This window comes from Chiloscyllium plagiosum, unplaced genomic scaffold (assembly GCF_037043375.1).
Source record: "Chiloscyllium plagiosum isolate Xiang-an unplaced genomic scaffold, Cpla_swu_hap1 HiC_scaffold_19, whole genome shotgun sequence".
Lineage (NCBI taxonomy): Eukaryota > Metazoa > Chordata > Chondrichthyes > Orectolobiformes > Hemiscylliidae > Chiloscyllium > Chiloscyllium plagiosum.
Window position 1 is genome coordinate 33,687,957 of NW_028270157.1, and position 18,668 is coordinate 33,706,624.

The 18,668-nt window shown below is 38.5% G+C and overlaps 1 protein-coding gene across 2 annotated transcripts in view; it reads right to left on the minus strand.

Annotated features, from left to right (window-relative positions):
- Positions 1 to 18,668, minus strand: part of met (MET proto-oncogene, receptor tyrosine kinase) — a 124,303-nt gene that overhangs the window by 80,811 nt on the left and 24,824 nt on the right. For both annotated transcript variants that reach the window (XM_087997204.1, XM_043709570.2), the window contains exon 2: positions 4,882 to 6,105. In XM_087997204.1, the coding sequence (XP_087853330.1) occupies positions 4,882 to 6,102 (1,221 nt within the window). In that variant the 5' untranslated portion in view covers positions 6,103 to 6,105. The remainder of the gene's footprint in view (positions 1 to 4,881; positions 6,106 to 18,668) is intronic.

Consider the following 18,668-nt stretch of genomic DNA (forward strand, 5'->3'; position numbering starts at 1 on the left):
TTGTATGCATTGTATTAGCATAAGGTACAAAGGAAACATAATGTAATATCCACATTGTTCCATTTATAAAGAAGACTTGTTTCTACCATTTGGACAATATTTGTTCTTCCATTCAAGTGAATAAATTATAGCTTTATTTCATTCATATTTGAAAGTATTGCTTCTGATTGGGTGAAAACTGAGCAGATTTGTATGATATTAACACAGAAATAGAGGAACATAAGGTGTGGCCCTTTAACTCCTCAATACTGTTCTGTCATTCAGTTAGACCACGACTGATCACTGATATACCTACTTCTGTCTCTCATCCCATAATGTCTTTGATTAACAAACATCTATTTCAGACATAAATCAACAACCGATTGAGCATTAACTGGTGTTTGTGAGAGAAAATTCCAAACATCGACCATTCATTGTGAATGGAAATGCTTCCTAATTTTACTCCTGGAAAGATCTTTTTCCAGACTTTAGTCGTTGTCCTAGACACCCAGCTACTGGAAAGATTTTCTGTCTCCCCTATGAGTTTCCCTTGAAGAAATAACAAAGAGGATTGATGAGGGCAGAGCAGGGAACTTGATCTATATCAGTGAGGCATTCCACAATGTTTCTCATGGTAGACTGGTTAGCAAGGTTAGATCACATGGAATAGATGGAGAACTAGTCAATTGGATACAGAACTAGCTCGAAGGTAAAAGAAAGTGGTGGTGATGGGTTGCTTTTCAGACTGGAGGCCTGTGACCAGTGGAGTGCCACAAGGATCGATGCTTGGTCCACTGCTTTTCATCATTTATATAAATTATTTGGATGTGAACAATATGGTTAGTAAGTTGCAGATGAATTGGAGGTGTAGTGGACAGTGAATAAGGTTACCTCACAGTACAATGGGATCTTGATCAGATGGGTCAATGGGCTAAGGAGTTGCAGATGGAGTTTAATTTAGGTAAGTGTGCGGTGCTGCACTTTGGAAAGGTGAATCAGGGCAGGACTTACACACTTAATGGTAAGGTCCTGGGAGTGTTGCTGAACCTTGGAGTGCAGGTTCATAACTCCTTGAAAGTGGAGTCACAGCTAGACAGGATAGTGAAGAAGGCATTTGGTATGCTTGCCTTTATTGATCAGTGCATTGAGTAAAAGAGACATTGGTGAGGCCACTATTGGAATACTGTGTGCAGTTCTGTTTTCCCTGGTATAGGAAGGATGCTGTGAAACTTGAAAGAGTTCAGAAAAGATTTACAAGGATGCTGCCAGGTTTGGAGGATTTGAGCTATTGGGAGAGGCTGAATAGGCTGGGGCTATTTTCCCTGGTCGGCATGGACGAGTTAGTCTGAAGGGCCTGTTTCTGTGCTGAATATCTCTATGATTCTGTAATATCTTGCAAACTTATTAGAAAAATACTCCTTAACCTTCCAAATTCCAAGGAATATGACTATAGTCAGTGAACTTATAATTTAAACCTTGGAGTCCAGGTGTTATTCAGTAAAATTATACTGCTCTCCCATATATATTCTTCCAAAGATGTGCCATACGGAATAGCTCACCGTACTCCAGCTGTGGTCTAACCAGGGCTCTGTACAGCTATAGTATGACTTTTAGATCTTTGTATTTCAGTTATTTAGATAGAAATGCCAGCACTTAATTTACCTTTTTGATATTTTTCATACCTGTTCACAATAGTTTACTGACTTAAATATCTGGACAACCAGATCACTTTGAACTTCTGTGTATAAGGTAATGAGTATGAAAGAGTTAATGGTAAAGTTACATTAGCTCCACCCACCTGATGACATTAAAATCTTTGGGAGGAGAATAGTTAGTTTTGCACAGGATTCCAATAGAGACAGATATGACATACATATCACCTGACAGTTATAATTATGCCTAACCGGTTAATACAAACAGAAATTGCTGGAAAAACTCAATTTAATAATATTCTTCCTATAGCAAGGCAACTAGAACTGTACACACTAATCTAAAAGTGACATCACCAATATCCTATACTACCTCAACATGATGTCCTACCTCCTACCCTCAATGGTCTGAGTAATGAAGGCAAGCGTGCGAAATGCATTCATAACCTGTCTACCTGTGACGCAACTTCGAAGAACGATGTACCTGAACCCTTCAGTCTCTCTATTCTATCTACCATCTTTAGTTACTGGCTTTCTATTATAGACTTCAGACACACAGCAAAACTGTTGATTCTTAACTTCCCACTGAAGTAGCAACTCACTCAGTTGTTAAGAAGGTGGCTCACCACCATTTACTTGAGAGTGTTTAGAGACAGACAACAAATGTTAGCTTTACAAGTGATTTCCACAGTAAAACAGTGTTATCCATCTCTAATGTAATAGGTCCAAAATCAGCATGCTGCCATTAATGCTTAAATAGTTTCTTACAGAGGACTGCTGAAAAATTAAAATACATCAGTAGAATTGTTTGGTGTTTAAATAAATATTAAAGTACTCTGTTAAGATAATCAGCTTTCTTTCTTTGCACAATGCTTGTGGAATTTGCTTCATCTAGACCATCATAGTCGAGACAAATCAATACCAACCATTACCAGACACTAATCTGAGCTCATAAGGGACACAGTCTATCACGATGCAAGTGCCATTACAGGCAGAAATCAATTTGCTATGTCAATTTGTGTAATTAAACAAAGAGATATGGATATACTCACAGGCTTAATGAATTCAAAGCCCACATTCTGGTTTGTCAAAAAAAATTTAAAGGATTTTAATCAATAGTTTAAAAAAAATTGCTAGTGCTTACATTCCAGATAAGATATTCATGTTATGACCAAATTTGAGTTAAGAATAAAACTTGAGCAAGAGAATATTCTAAAAAAAAGTGAAATGTGACATAACATTTATCTTCGGTGGTTTAAGTCAGGAAATAGAACAACGTTGACCAAGAAATTATTGCTTTTTTATTATTTCATTCAAGGTAAAAGCAGGTTGTTGCTGAGGCAGCATTTGGATCAAATAGCTAATCAAACATGCCAACGGTCTTTCATGCAAAATAAAATGGCTGCACTATGCAGCTTAGGATTTATTTTTATTCCGATGGAAGCAGTCATGTTAAACTTATGAGGGTCCTAACAACTGATAATCCTTTAGCCATTTCCAGTTAAAGAAATGCATATCTGTGTGGAATTCAAAGGAAAAAAGCTCAAATCTGACACTGCAGAGATAGTAGATCAGCTAATTCAATGCCAACAGAACTGCTCAATAAAACATCCAAAGTGGTGCAACAAAATGCAAATGAGCTTGTTTCCTCAATGCACTTACTCGCTCACCAGAATTAGCCACACTCCCACTGACGAATCCATTTTTCCCACCTCGGCTGACTAATGTAATTGGCAGGGTCTCTTTTACAATGTGCACGTGCCCACAAAGGCTGATCAAGGCACTTTTTTCAGTGAAAACCTATGCATTAGTTAGAATTGGAATTTTTAAAAATCCATTACAAAATACTCAGCAGTTGAGGTATAAGTTGACAGTTTGCTTTAAATTAGATTAAAAATTGCATGTCTTTTCTTCAAACCTGTTAACTATCTATGGAGGCATAAACCGCATTACAAGTGTACATACATCACTCTTTCCTTTAAGATATTTTGCAAAATGTTGTAGTTTTCTCAAGAAAGCATCAGTACTACTAATGGATTGTGTTTATTGATACTTTAGTTAAACTGCTAATATAGTGTCGCATGGGAGATTGATTCATAATGCTGCAAAGCACAGCATAGGTGGAGTGCTGCTGAAATGTTAGATCAATAGTGAGCTTAAGCAGAGTAACCAAAAAGGTAGTTATATATGGAGATGGAAGAAATAGAAGGAGGTAATTAGATGCCTCAGGGTTCAATACTGAGGCTGTTGCTGTTTACAAATGCACATAAGTGACTTCATAAGTGAATAAAAGCAACATTTTCCCAAGTTTTCAGATGCCACCAAAAAGAAAGGAACTGAATGCACTCAGGAATAGGCTAACCAAATTCAAAAAGCACCTGGCTAGATGAAGAGGAGTGAGGCTGATAATTGTGAAATGTTAGGGAAAGAACAAGGGGTTTCATTTACATAAATCTTTACATGACTCCAAGACATTCCCAAAGGACTTTACTGCCACTGAGATACTTTTGAAGTGTAGTCACTGCTGTAATGTAGGGAAACAAAGCAGTTAATTTGTGCAGAGCAAACATAAGACGTGAAGATGAACTGATAAAGTGAATGTCACAGGCTCTGCAACAAGAGGTAAAAAAAAGGTTAGATTTTAACAAGAGTGTAGTAGACTCTGAATTTTTGGAATATGATGCTTATAGAAACATTTGAAAAAATGGGGAGGGCGAGCGTTGACTTTTATTTGTTGATAAAACAATTAGAGAATACTTGACCAAAGTATTGTTTGAAGGATATGATCTCTTAGTAAATGGTACTTGCTTAACTCTCGTTTCTGTTCTTACACATTTCTATTCTCCCACATTTTGAAATGATGATTCTTGGCAAGGAACTGAGATACTGTCTACACATAATATTTTATCCATGGCCAATGTTCCTCTGTCATCCTAATAGAAGTGTTAATTAGTTGAAAATACACTGGGTAAAAATACCCTTAAGCATTTGCAAAATAACACTGCTTAGAGTCTTTCATACTTTGTAATCCCACGTCATTAGAGAAAAAAGATAACTTATCTGTTGCCGTGAACAAATGGATTCCTGAAATTCATCTGATCAAATTTATCAAAAAAGTAACCCACAGGAAAAAAGGACCGGTGCACTAAAATCATTCAAGTCACTATTGCATTTTAAGAAAAAGTAAACCGACTTATAGTGTATCATAACTAGAGTTTAAACCCGCAATTTAATATCAGTTTAGCTCTCTTACCTTATTGACACAGTATCTGTCAGCACCGTTGTAAAAATGGTGAAGACCTTTTGAGAGACCTCTTCTACAACACTTGTCAATGAAATTCTCAAATAATTGATTGATGTATTTCACAGAAAATGCACACACAGCTGATTTATTGGTAGTTTTGGAAGACTCAGGTCTACTTTGTGCAAATACTGCAAAAAGTACATCATCTTCCACAGAAACTCCTAACTGATCAGCAAAATCTGCACCTGGTTTAGTTACAAATGCTGCCTGCAAGATGTTGAAGACTTCAATATTTGAAGATCTCTTTTTTCGCCTTTCACTGATAATACATTCCATTGGCATTTCCATATAAGAATGTAAATAAGGATCTGACCTCCTCAAGCGAATAATTTTGGTGTGAGATGCCTGTGTGCTCAAAGATTCATGTTGCACAGTTAAAAAATAAACATAGTCCCCACTTTCAAAAGCATAGAGATATTTAATAGGATAAGCATCCCTAAATTTTGGACTAACATCCATATAGGAATGGTCAGTAAGAAATTGAAAACCATCTTCAGATTCTTTCAACCTTTTTAAAGACATTGAATGTAATTGGAAGGCCAGAGGTGCAGAACTCAGTGTCGCTCCTGTATACAACTTCAGAAATCCATCCTGTTCTATCATCAACACTTTTGTACCGAGTGGGCTGGCAATGCAATCGGGACACTTGTTGGGTTCGTTGTTAAATCGTGAATACAAACACTGGACGTTGTTTGAAATATTGGCAGGATTATCATGTTGGAGATTGTGGAGAAAGCAAACACCATTTCTGGTGCTGCCACAATGTATGAGTTGATCTCCATAAAATGTTTCTATAAGTAAAACCATGTTTGTGTTGTTTCTCCACACACGGTCAGAGCTTGTTTCATTATTCTCACAGGTGCCACATGGTGAACATTTCAGGGATTCCAATACAGGACCGGTTTTGAATTCAGAAAGCTTTTCTAAGTTACTATTCACAACATATATTGTATTTATTGCCCCGATATATATATGCTGATTGTGAAGGACTAAGTTCTGTATCAAAGTTTCTGAAGTGAAGTTCAAAAAGTTGTACTGCACTTTTAAGTTCAGATCCGCATACTTTTCTGTAGGGCCACACTCTCCATTGCTTTGTTGTGCCATCAAACTCCCAAAGATTATCAAAAGAAAAGAAATGCTTGATTGATGATTCATTGTTGAAAGTGCCATCAACTGCAAGACAAAAAGGTAAGATTAATTATATTTTGTAACATATTTAATATTAGTGGTTACTGAAAACTGATACGACGCTCATAACAAAATCAGCAGTTCCCTGATAGCTAAACTGGTTAAGATTAGACAATCCATACATAACAAAAAGGTTGCTGGTCTTAGCTGATTAGCTGATCTCAATCACAGAGGTGGCAGGGGAACACAATTCACCTCATGATGCTTGAATGGAAGAAGAAGAATAAACAACAAATAGCTGTTGGTATGCTTCTGTTCGATGCAGAAAGACTAAGTTAGACATCCTCCTTGGTGATTAACATCATGTGATCAAAAATACTCACTTTATAGAATCATAGAATCCCTCCAGTGTGGAAATAGGCCCTTCGGTCCAACAAGTCCACACTGACCCTCCGAAGTGTAACCCACCCAGACCTATTCCCCTACCCTAACACTCTACATTTTCCCTAACTAATGCACCAAACCTATATATCCCTGAACACAATGGGCAATTTAGCATGGCTAATTCACCTAACCTGCACATCTTTGAATCGTGGGAGGAAACCGGAGCACCTGGAGGAAATTCACACAGACACAGGGAGAATGTGCAAACTCCGTGGGTACTCATGGATAAAGTTATCAAAGATAGCTAACAACATTCATCTGGAAGACATCTTCTCTTCCTGACTTGGGATTTTCTAGGCACAAGCCAGCCCTTCAGCAACTCACAGCACCAATCATACCTCAGGCTGCATTCCAAGTTAGTTGGAAATGGGATAGTTGGATGACTGAATGAGGTTAGCATAACAGTGAAATGCTATGCTCTACATATTTAACAAGCATATTGCACATTTTCCAGCAGGTAGCACGGGATAGAAATTACGGACCGGAAAACAAGGAGATTTCTCCTTTCTTGCTGCAAGATCATTGAACTTATAGCTATGTTCAAGTTACTGCAGTGAAGGTCAGTTAATATCACAGACACAGATTGAAAATTGTATGACTAAGATCTTGATGTGGTGGTAACGTCATTCAGTATGTCACCAGAGAGGCAATCATCTTTTTTTTTTATTTCTGTAGATAAAGCTCTAACAATTCTATGTACACAGGCAATGAAATCTAGTAGATTCTGTATTGGAATGGAATAATGTGCCATTAAAGTGGTGTAGAAATGCCCCTTGATCTTTCGTAACATACTTTAAATCCACAAGCAGTTACTTTAAACATAGACACTATTGTGTGCAGTCTCTAAACAACTAGGAGCTGATTTACATGGATGGGCACCCAACAGGTGCAGTTATATGTGAAGTCTACAGAAGACAACATCCCATGATTTTGCAGAATTAGACCAAGAAGTTTGGGAATTGAGTCAAATTGAGACAGAAGATCAAAAACCTTCCCTCCTGGAATATTAATTTTAATTAAGTGCATACAAATTTACAAAAAACGCATTATGGTTTTAACACTTTATATAATGTAATTCTTGCTTCACAAAAACTATGTATACATTTTGAAAACTGTAACAGGAATTTATTTCTTAAAAGATTGATGTTAATACATTGTAAGTATTGATAATGCCACTTTTTGAATACACGTGGTTTACTGCTGGAGATTGTTGAAAAGGAGCATGAAGAAATTTCATTTTAGTCCAATTCCTTCCGTGTGGTTTGAGTTACAAAAGACTCATTTTTCTGCCATTAGTCTACTGTCATTTTGCTGTTGTAATCAACAGAACAAAAAAAAATAAATACCACTTCTCCTAAGGTCTGATGTTTGAGTGGATGATGTGGTTTGTTATTATCTTGGAATTATCAAAGAAATGCTTTCACTTGTCTTAGTAATTTCCCCAAGGAACTGATCAGTGGTTTTGTGGATTTTATTTATAATGCCACTGATAACATAGGCTACTGACTCATGAAACACAACTGTGCTTGCTGTTCAAAATCATATTTGTGTCTACTGATCTGCATAAGGTTGCACACAAATCAACTAATTTCATTAAGTCTTACAACAGAATGAAATAACAGTCATTTAGAAAGCTAATACACAGCAATACAATTTGACTAACAGCTTTTAATTTGGTTATTGATGAAAACAATTCATGTGGTTGATCCCAATTAGAACTTGCAAAGATCTTAGGTTAATTTATCATGCCAGGATTGTCCTGAAAGCTTATGTCAGAATGAACAGCCTGCTCTGGAAATAAAATTGGCAATTTTTTTAAATACTGGGCAAAACTGAGTTGGCAGGAGTTAAATCAATTTGTTATGCAATTTCGGGATTAATGTGTCAGTATTAATAAAGGTGGCACTAAAATCCAAATCAGAGAAAATGCTCTCACAAAAACTAATTGCGGGAATAAGAAAGCAATTCTTTCCTGTTGCTCTCCTTCAATCATCTGTAATTAAAAAGATTAAGAAGGTCTTACTACAGTCAAATCAACAAGACAGACAATTATAACAACTGGCCGCAAATTCAACTCATCAATACATTTGAATTCCAATGGTAAAAGACTTTGCATGTTATTAAAACTTGAGAAGACACTAGATTCCAACAAGTAAAACAGAACTTTGCTTCCAGAGACATTAAAAACATAGTTAAAAATCACACAATGCCAGGTTATAGCCCAACAGGTTTATTTGGAAGCACTAGCTTACGCACTGCTGCTCCTTCATCAGGTGGTTGTGGAGAATAAGATCATAAGACACAGAATTTATAGCAAAAGTTTACAGTGCGATGTAACTGAAATTAAATATTGAAAAAGACCTGGATATCACACTGTAAACTTTTGTTATAAATTCTGTGTCTTACGATCTTATATTCCACAACCAACTGATGAAGGAGCAGTGCTCTGAAAGCTAGTGCTTCCAAATAAACCTGTTGGACTATAACATGGTGTTGGTGTGATTTTTAACTTTGTACACCCCAGTCCAATACCGGCATCTCCAAATTAAGAATGTGAGTCATCACAATTTAAGTGTGATCGTGACAAAACCAGCAAGTCAATTTTTCAAAAACTACTAACAACTAGCTCAGCAGAAAGACTTTGCACTGTGGGATTGAAGCATGTGACCCAGGAAAGCTTCTGCTGCAGTTATAAGTCTGTGCTTACTCAGCTGATGTAGACCAAGAAGGCATCTCAGTGTAAGTGCTGGCCTCAGTGCCAAGAGAGAACTGAAGGATGGGTGAAAAAGACAGACTTCTATATTGTGATCCATGTTTTCCTATGAACAAGTGTTCACTCTTAACTGCATGAGTATCTCAAATAATCCTTAATGATATAATATGTTTTGTAAATTTGTATGTACTTAATTAAAATTAATATTCCCAGAAATAGAAAATAAGATCAACTCATGGTTCCAAAAAACGTGAATTCACTCTCTCAGCCATTCACCAAAAGTAAGTATTAACAAAGGCTAATTTGCTGAAAGTAACTTGGAAATCTACCACCAATTCTTCATCACTGCTTGATCAAGTTCCCAGAACTCCCGTCCTAACAGCACAGCTAACTCACAGTACCAATTTGAGACCAATGGGCAATAAATGTTGGCCATGTAGGCAAAACCCATATCACAGGTATGAATACACAGTAACTTAGCAACTCACAGCAGCCACCCCATTGTACAATGAGATATTACAACAAATGATCAATTGATTGGTCAAAGAGATATATTTTAATTTGGAAGTTACTATTTATGCATCCACCACCATTTCAGGCAGGGTATTCTTGTTCAAAACAATCCATTGCACAAAACCCTGAACTTGTATCTCAATTTTTTTTTGGCAATTATCTTAACTCTGCATCCTCAGTTATTTACACTTACCAGTGGAAATGTTTCTCTATCAAAACAATTAATAGTTTTCATAGAATCCCTACAGTGTGGAAATTTTGGCCCAAGTCCATCCCCGACCATCCGAAGAGAATCCCACCTAGACCCATTCCCCTATTAGTCTACAATTCCCCTGAATAATGCACCTAACCTACGTATCTCTGAACGCTATAGGCAATTTAACATGGCCAATCCACTTAACCTGTACATATTTGGATTGGGGTGGAAACCCACACACGCACAGGGAGAATGTGCAAACTCCACATAGACAGTTGCCCAAGGCTGGAATCAAACCTGGCACTGTGAGGCAGCAGTGCTAACCACTGAACCACTGTGCTGGCTGTGAGTTTTAAAATATCTCGATGTGCAAACCTGGGCCATACAGGATCAATGGCTAAAGTGGAAGAAATTAAGGGTACTGGGGGACAAGAACACAAAAGGCAGGGGTGAGGAAGCGACTGAGCAGATGGTAAGTTCGAGAGTTGTTGCGTCAAAATGAAGGGCCAAAAAGAAGGGAAATATGTTTTCTAAGCACGGATGCGAAAGAAAGCTGGCAGTGGAAGGGCACGTGAGTACGGAGGTGTCCACATAATTGATCAGAGATGGCCTTGTCTGTGACTGACATGATTGGAATTGAGAGGCCATGTGAGATAACAAAATCGAGGTGATGTCCCAGCCACTAGCAATACCCTATCAATCGATAGTTCAGCTGAAACTGCAGCTACAGAATTTTTCAAAATATAGATTTTCCAGTCAGTTTTAATCCAGTAAAAGGAAAAACATTGTGGCAATTATTTGTGATCCAATAATCAGGAATGAAGTTCAACCACTATAAAGACGTCAAATCTTTAAAACCTCTCCACACCACAGGTTTTCTGTGCTGTAAATCGTGATAGATTTAAATCCCCTGCCAATTACTTTTAGAATAAATCTATTCCAAGTTATCAGTCTCTGTTGTGTTCCTTCACTTTTAAATGGTAAAATTTGCTGATGGAGCATTTCTAATTTTACTGTTACATCAAGATTTGTTTAACCTGAAGGCTTGGGTGTTCCTTGCACTATTCCAAATGCATATATTTGATTTTTAATTGTCGAGTGAAACGCTGAATCAATGTACCTTCAGTGGATATAGAATAAAATTAATATTAAAAATTCTAAAAGTCTTTTGAATGTAAAATCTGTGAAGGGAAGATTCCACACTTACTGACAAAAGAGTGAATAGAATTTGGAGATAAGATGGGTCCTTTGCTCAAAAGGGCAGTCAGGATAGGCCTGGTAATTGCAGACCAGTTGGTCTGATGTTTGGAAAATTATTGGAAAAAATCTGAGGGACAGGATTAATCAATATATGGAATAGCAGGGACTGATCAGCATGGATTTGTTGGAGATAGATCCTGTTTGACTAATTGATTTGAGCTTTTTGAAAAGATGACTAAACAATATAGTGCAGTTGATGTGATCTACATGGACTTCAGAAAGGCCTCTGATAAGATCATGCATGGAAAGCTGTCCAAAAAGATAACAGATCATGGGACCCAAGGCAATTTGGCAAACTGGATTCAAAATTGGCTTGCAAATTGGCAGCAAAGTGTGATGAAGGTTTTTTTCTTGTAATTGGAAGTCTGTGACCAGTCATGTACCACAAGAAAAGGTGCTGGGATCCTTGTTGTTTTTTATGTCCATTAATGACTTGGATGCAAATGTAGAAGGTATAATTAGTAAGTAGGCAGGTGACATAAAAATTGGTGGTGTTGCTGATAGTAAGGAGGATGCAGACTGATATTGATCAGGCGTACATTGGGCAGAACAGTGGCAAATGGCATTTAATCCTTACAAGTGTGAGGTGATGCATTATTGGAACGTCCAATGAATGCTATACACAATGAATGGTAGGTACCTAGGGAGTACTGAGAACAGAGAGACATTGGTGTACAATTTGCTAGACCCCTGAAGGTGTCAGCACAGATGGATAAGGTGGTGAAGAACACATTTGGATGCTTGCCTTCATTAGCTGGGCATAGAAAATAGCAGCAAGGAAATATTGCTACAACTATTTCAATAGTTAGTTAAGCCACAGATGGAATATTGTGCAGTTCTGGTCACCTCACTATTGGAAGAATGATTGCACTGATGCATTGGAGATTCACCAGGATGTTGCCTGGGATGAAAAATCTAGGTAATGAGGAGATAGGCTGGATTTGTTTTCTTTGGAGCAGAGGAGGCTGAGGGGGGATCTGATTGAGAGATACAAAAATTATGGGAGGCATATACAAGGTAGGTCATGAGAACCTTTTCCCCATGATAAATCTGCCTAAGACCAGAGAGCATCAGTTTAAGGTGAAGAGTAAGTGGTTTAGAAGCAATCTGTGGAAAAGTCTTTTTACCCAGGGAGTGGTGGAGACAGATACTCTAGCAACATTTAAGAAGCATCTGGATGAGCACTTAAAATGCCAGGGCATAACAGGCTATGTGCCAAACATAGATAAATGGGATTAATGTTGTCTGGTATTTGATGGTGGGTTGAAGGTCCATGTTTCTATGCCATGTGAATCAAAATATACACCTGGAATATTTCCCTGGATGAATAAGTGGATGAATAAACTGGCTCGAGATTCTTCCTTCACAATTGGAGTCCAGAACTAGAGGGCATAGGTTTAGGGTGAGAGGGGAAAGATATAAAAGAGACCTAAGGGGCAATGTTTTCACACAGAGGTTGGTACGTATATGGAATGGGGTGCCAGTGGAAGTAGTGGAGGCTGGTACAATTGCAACATTTAAAAGGCATTTGGGTGGGTATATGAATAGGAAGGGTTTGGAGGGATACGGGCTGGGTGCTGGCAGGTGGGACTAGATTGGGTTGGGATATCTGGTCGGCATGGACGGGTTGGACCGAAGGGTCAGTTTCCATGCTGTACATCTCTATGACTCTATGACTGTATTGGGTATCAGGAGTATATTGGGATGGGTTCATTAGCATACAGAGCCAGGTGCCCAACACAGCAGCAATAAAACAAGGTGCCCCACACTGTTAGCCAGTTGCAAACTAGACTGTTTAGCAGCCATCTGAGATAGAGGGCCAGAGGACTGTTGAGCCATGAATTAGAACAAAGATATTGAAAGCTTATAGACCGAGAATTAGGGAATTAATGTCATTTAATGCTGCTTTCGTCCAAAATATTCTCAATACTCCTGTAAGGAAGTGGAGAAAATGGGAAGGTCATGGAGTAGAACAATCCACCTCCTCATACCAGAATTAGTCATTATTTACTGGATAGAAAAAAAAATCGTTTGCCGTGGATTATGTCACAGTTTGCAGTATAACCTAAATTATAGGCTAATTAGAAGTGGACTATGTGAGGCAAAAGTACTAACTGCATCATTAACTTCCCAACCACTACCTGCTCATTTTTAGAGGTTGCTGGATTTAATGTGTAAATATATCTTCTTAATTTTGGATCATTTTAGGATTTATCCTTTGGTGAGATGATCTAAAATAGCTCAGAATGTTAGCCAACTGTTATATCTGCAATTCATGTTCAATTGGTTAGTAGAAATTCTGTAACAAGTCCAGTAGCCAGTCCGGAAAACATTTAAATTCTCAGAAATCATGTCATAAAGGGCCAGGAAACCAACCATACAAAATAATGTAAATTAACAGCGCCTTGATGATTTACCACCCGTTAGCGGTAGGAGACCTGATTTTCCTGTTAAATATTTAAATAAGCAATGTTGCTCTGAGGCATCTGGATGGCAGTAGAAAAATAACTACTATAAAATGTGTCACATAGCATTGTCTTTGCAAGTCAAAAAAAACAAGGCAGTCCTTAACCTTAACTGCTGTGATTTGAATCAACTGAAATATTCAACTAATATGCTACTTCAGACCCCTCCAAACCCTTCCTATTCATATACCCATCCAAATGCCTTTTAAATGTTGCAATTATACCAGCCTCCACCACTTCCTCTGGCAGCACATTCCATACACGTACCATCCTCAGTGTGAAAAAGTTGCCCCTTAGGTCTCTTTTATATATCTTTCCCCTCTCACCCTAAACCTATGCCCTCTAGTTCTGGACTCCCCGACCCCAGGTAAAAGGCTTTGTCTATTTATCCTATCCATGCCCCTCATAATTTTGTAAACCTTATTAAGGTCACCCCTCAGCTTCTGACGCTCCAGGGAAAACAGCCCCAGCCTGTTCAGCCTCTCCCTATAGCTCATATCCTCCAACCCTGGCAACATCCTTGTAAATCTTTTCTGAACCCTTTCAAGTTTCACAACATCTTTCCAATAGGAAGGAGACCAGAATTGTACGCAATATTCCAACAGTGGCCTAACCAATGTCCTGTACAGCCACAATTCCTTCTAGATGGAAGTGGTCATGTGTTTGGCTGGAAGTTGCTGTCTAAGGACCTTTGGTGAATTTCTGCAATGCATTTTGTAGATGGTATACACTGCTGCTATTGAGCATCGGTGGTGGAGAGAGTGGTTATTTGTGAATATGGTGCCAATCAAGTAAGCTGTTCTTTCCTGGATGGTCTCAAGCTTTTTGAGTGTTGTTGGAGCTGCACTCATCCAGACAAGTGAGGAGTTTTCTATCACACTCCTGACTTCTGCCTTGTCGATTATGGACAGGCTTGGGGGAGTCAGGAGGTGAGATACTTGCTGTAGTACTCCTAGCCTCTGACCTGACCTGGCGAATCTAGTTGAATTTCTGGTCAATTGTTGATAGTGGAGTACTCCATGACGGTAACACAACTGAATGTCAAGGGCTGATCGATATAGGCTTACTGTTTCTCACTTTTTTCTGTGAAAGTCTCGAGCTTGTTTACATCTGCCTGCAACAAAGAGGGAAACTGCTCTCTTCATGTTATCTGGACAGATCTCGACAACATATGACAAAGGATACAGCAGCACCACTGAATGAATGAAAATGGCTAACAACAACTGAGAGATGCTAACTATCAGGAAAGTTTGTATTAGATGAGCCCCCTTTTCTCTAGAATAGACAAGGCTGAGGGGTGGTATGGAAGACGCCTTTAAAACAGCAAATGCATTTAACATGGTAGATCAGAGATGATATTCCACTTGGTCTAGTCTCATATAAGGGGCTAAAATAAGAAACACAAAACCTCTTTACCCAGAGAATAGTTAGAATGTGGAACTTGCTAACTCATCATGAGTTGAGGTGAATATCGTACACACCTTTGGAGTGAAGTGAGGAAAAAAACATGAGCAAGAAAGAAATTGAAGCACATTCAGATAAGAGTCATTGCAGCAAGAGGAGGAGCATAATCATCGGCATTGACCGCTTGGGAGATGTATGTCATGTACAAACCTGTTTAAAATAGCTCAAGTTAAAAACAGGCATAATCTTTTGAAAATTTCAGAATAATCACTAGAATTCAGTTTTCTGCAAGTCTCAGGTTGGTTCACTGGTTATTGAATTTAGCTCGGAAATTACTTCAGGGCTAGTTCCAACAGCTAGACAAATTAGGAAAGGTTACAAAATAAAAATTGGATGGTATAAGAGATCTAGACATAATAGAGAAGATTTGATGGAAGAAGTATCCCCATCACTGTATTGTTATTTTCTGATAGCTCACACTCTAGATATTTCTGATTTATCTAGGTCTGGAGATTATTCATGGGTCTTTAGCTTTGCCTTAAAAAAAAATCCATATAAATGCACCATTATAAAGGCCTACAGAAGAAAGATTGCTCCAGCTAAATGTGTAATTTAGGAATTGGCGCAGGCTTGGTGGGCCAAGGGACCTCTTTCTGTCCTGTAGAGAATTGTAATTTGTAGTTGTAAGCGTTTTGCTGCTTACTAATTCCTATAAAATATACAGGGTTTTTATGGATTGATTCAATCTTCTTTTCCCCAAATATTTTGTTCTCTGTAACTTGCTGTGTCTGTTTTTCTGACTTGGATTAACTTGGAAATGTTTCCTATCTTTAGACAAGGTATTTTCCCTGGGATGGGGGACATCGAGAACTAGAGGGCATAGGTTCAGGGTGAGAGGGGAAAGATATAAAAGGGACCTAAAGGGCAACTTCTTTGTGTAGATGGTGATGCATGTATGGATTGAGCTACCAGAGGAAGTGGTGGAGGCTGGTACAATTACAGCATTAAAAGGCATATGAATAGGAAAGGTTTAGAGGGATATGGGCCAAATGCTGACAAATGTAGTGAGCTTAGGTTAGGATATCTGGTCAGCATGGACGAGTTGGGCCTAAGGGTCTGTTTCCATGCTGTACATCTCTATGACTGTATGACTTTATGAAAGTGAGGATGAACTAGGTAGGCATCCTTTGCGATATCCAGTAAATTACGTACCATATCCAGAAAGTAACTAATAATCTCATAACATGCTAATTCAAGCATGGTCATGAAAAAGAATACAAATTTTAGTTTGCAGGAGCTTCTGTCGAAACTGATTTATGTTTTTTGTTGTAAGCACAAAATCAAAGTATTGAGAGAAGAGTTGAATCATAAAAGCCTCCTATTTTCCATCCAAAACATCTGTCTAATGCTCTTGACAAACAACAAAAACGCAAACATTGGAAATTTGAAACATAAACAATGGAATGTAGGCAAGGTTCTAGCCAAATCAGGAACCTGTTTTTTGGTCCCCTGAGATAGCTGCGGTCTGATCTGCAGTGTACACTCTACTTTCCATAAATTGGACTTGTTACTTGGTTTAAAAAGCTACCTAAAAAGCTGAATTAAGCAATGCAGACAACATAAACTGGCAAGTACTTAAATTAATTGGATTATCAGATCATTTAAATTGAGCAACTTTGATTTAAGATGAGTAGAATATGTGTAAGAATATGTCAACTTTTAGTTGCCGATTTGATGGAAGCTTTACTGGCAAGGCCAGCAATCATTGTCCAAGCCCAAGTTCTCGAGAAGGTGGTGGTGAATCACCTTCTTGGACTGCTACAGTCCATGTGATACAGGTACTACCACAGTTATATCAAAAGTGAGCTGCAGACTTTGATAATGAAAAAATTACAATATTGTTCCAAGCCAGGATAATGCGTGACTTCATAAGAGAACTAAGAAGCGGAGGTATTCTCTGTTCTCCTATGTCTGCTATCACTATCCCCTAGAAGGACACAGTGAAAAGACTGGGAGGTGTTGTTGATGGAGCCTTGTGGAGTTATTGTAGTGCACCTTGTGGGTGGTATATTGTACTGCCAAAGCAGTCAGTGGTGGAGAGACTGAAACCTTTCAGTTAGATGTGAATCATGCATGCTGTGTTGTCCTAGATGGTGCTAGGCTTCCTGAAAGTTGTGGGTGTTGTACTCATCTAGGCATATGGAGAGTATTCTATCACAGTCCTGACTTGGTGGAAAGGAGTGGAGGAAACAGAAAGTGACTCACTTGTCACAGAATACCAAGCCTCTGAGCTGCTCTTGTCGCCACAGTATCATGTGCTGTTTCAGTTAAGTTCCTGGTCAGTGGCAACTCTAAGGATGTTAATTGTTGGGGATTTAATTGTGGTTACAGTGCTGTCTTGTTGGAGATGAACTCTGCTTGGCCCTGTGTGTTAATCTTACTTGCTGTTGTCTCGGGGTTGCGCTGCATAGCAACAAATAGCACTTTGGTACATGAAGGAAACCAGAAACATTTAGAAATGTAATACGTTTTAAGTACATAGAAAAAGACAGGGTGGAAAAAAGAACAAAAGAGAAGGTCTTGGCTCGATGGAAAGCAGAAATGATTAAATGACAGAAGGGTTGATGATGACAGGCCAATAGAAAGTGATAATGTCACAAATGGAAATACATGTGGAGGAGTGAATGAAAGAATCATGAATAGCTGCCTTCCAAAAGAGTGATAAAGAGCGAGAAGAGGAAACAAAATTAGCAAAGATAAAAGGAAACAAAGTGCCGTCATGATTATGATCTGAAGTTGCTAAATTCAATGAGTTCAGAAAACTGAACTGTTAATCGAAAGATGCGGTGCTGTTTGTCAAAGTTATGTGAGCTTCTCTGGAACATTGCACGAGGTCACAACTTCTGTAAAAGACACATCTTTGATTCTTGTAACTTCCTAGCCCTACTCCTTTAAGAATGAGTCACATGTACTTTCCATCTTGCTACAGTCCTGCCTTTTGCTCTTTTTCTGTATTCCCCCTCAGTTCTGATGAAAAGCTGGCAATCTGAAGTGTTAACTCTGTTTTCTCTCTCCATGGATGCTGCCAGACCTGTTTTAAATTTTTGTCATTTCCTGTTTTGATTGCAGATTTCCAACATCTTTGCTCCTGTAATAATGTGAGGAGGTGTGAATGAAACTGGATATTGGGTAGTCAGCAAACATTCCTTATTCTGACCTAATGAAAACCTTTGCTGTAGGAACTGAAGATGGCGTGAGATGGATCACTACACTGAGGAACTTATGCAGTGATTTCGGGATCTGATATGACTGACCTCCAACAATTATCTTCTATTGTTCTAGAAATGACTCCAACCAATGGAAACTTGTCCTGATTCTCCCTCACTTGCTGCACACTCGGTAAAATGCAACCTTGATGTCTTGGGCAGTCACTCTTACCTCTAGTCTGGAATTAAGCTTTTTTTTAATCTTTATTTGAAACAAAGTTGTGATAAAGTCTGGAGCTCAGTGCTCCTGGTGGAATCTACATAAAGCAGTGGAGAGTGAGCCTTGCTCCATTGAACTATTGATGATAAGGCTCTTGTGGTGCAGTGGTAGTACACTGAGCCAGGAG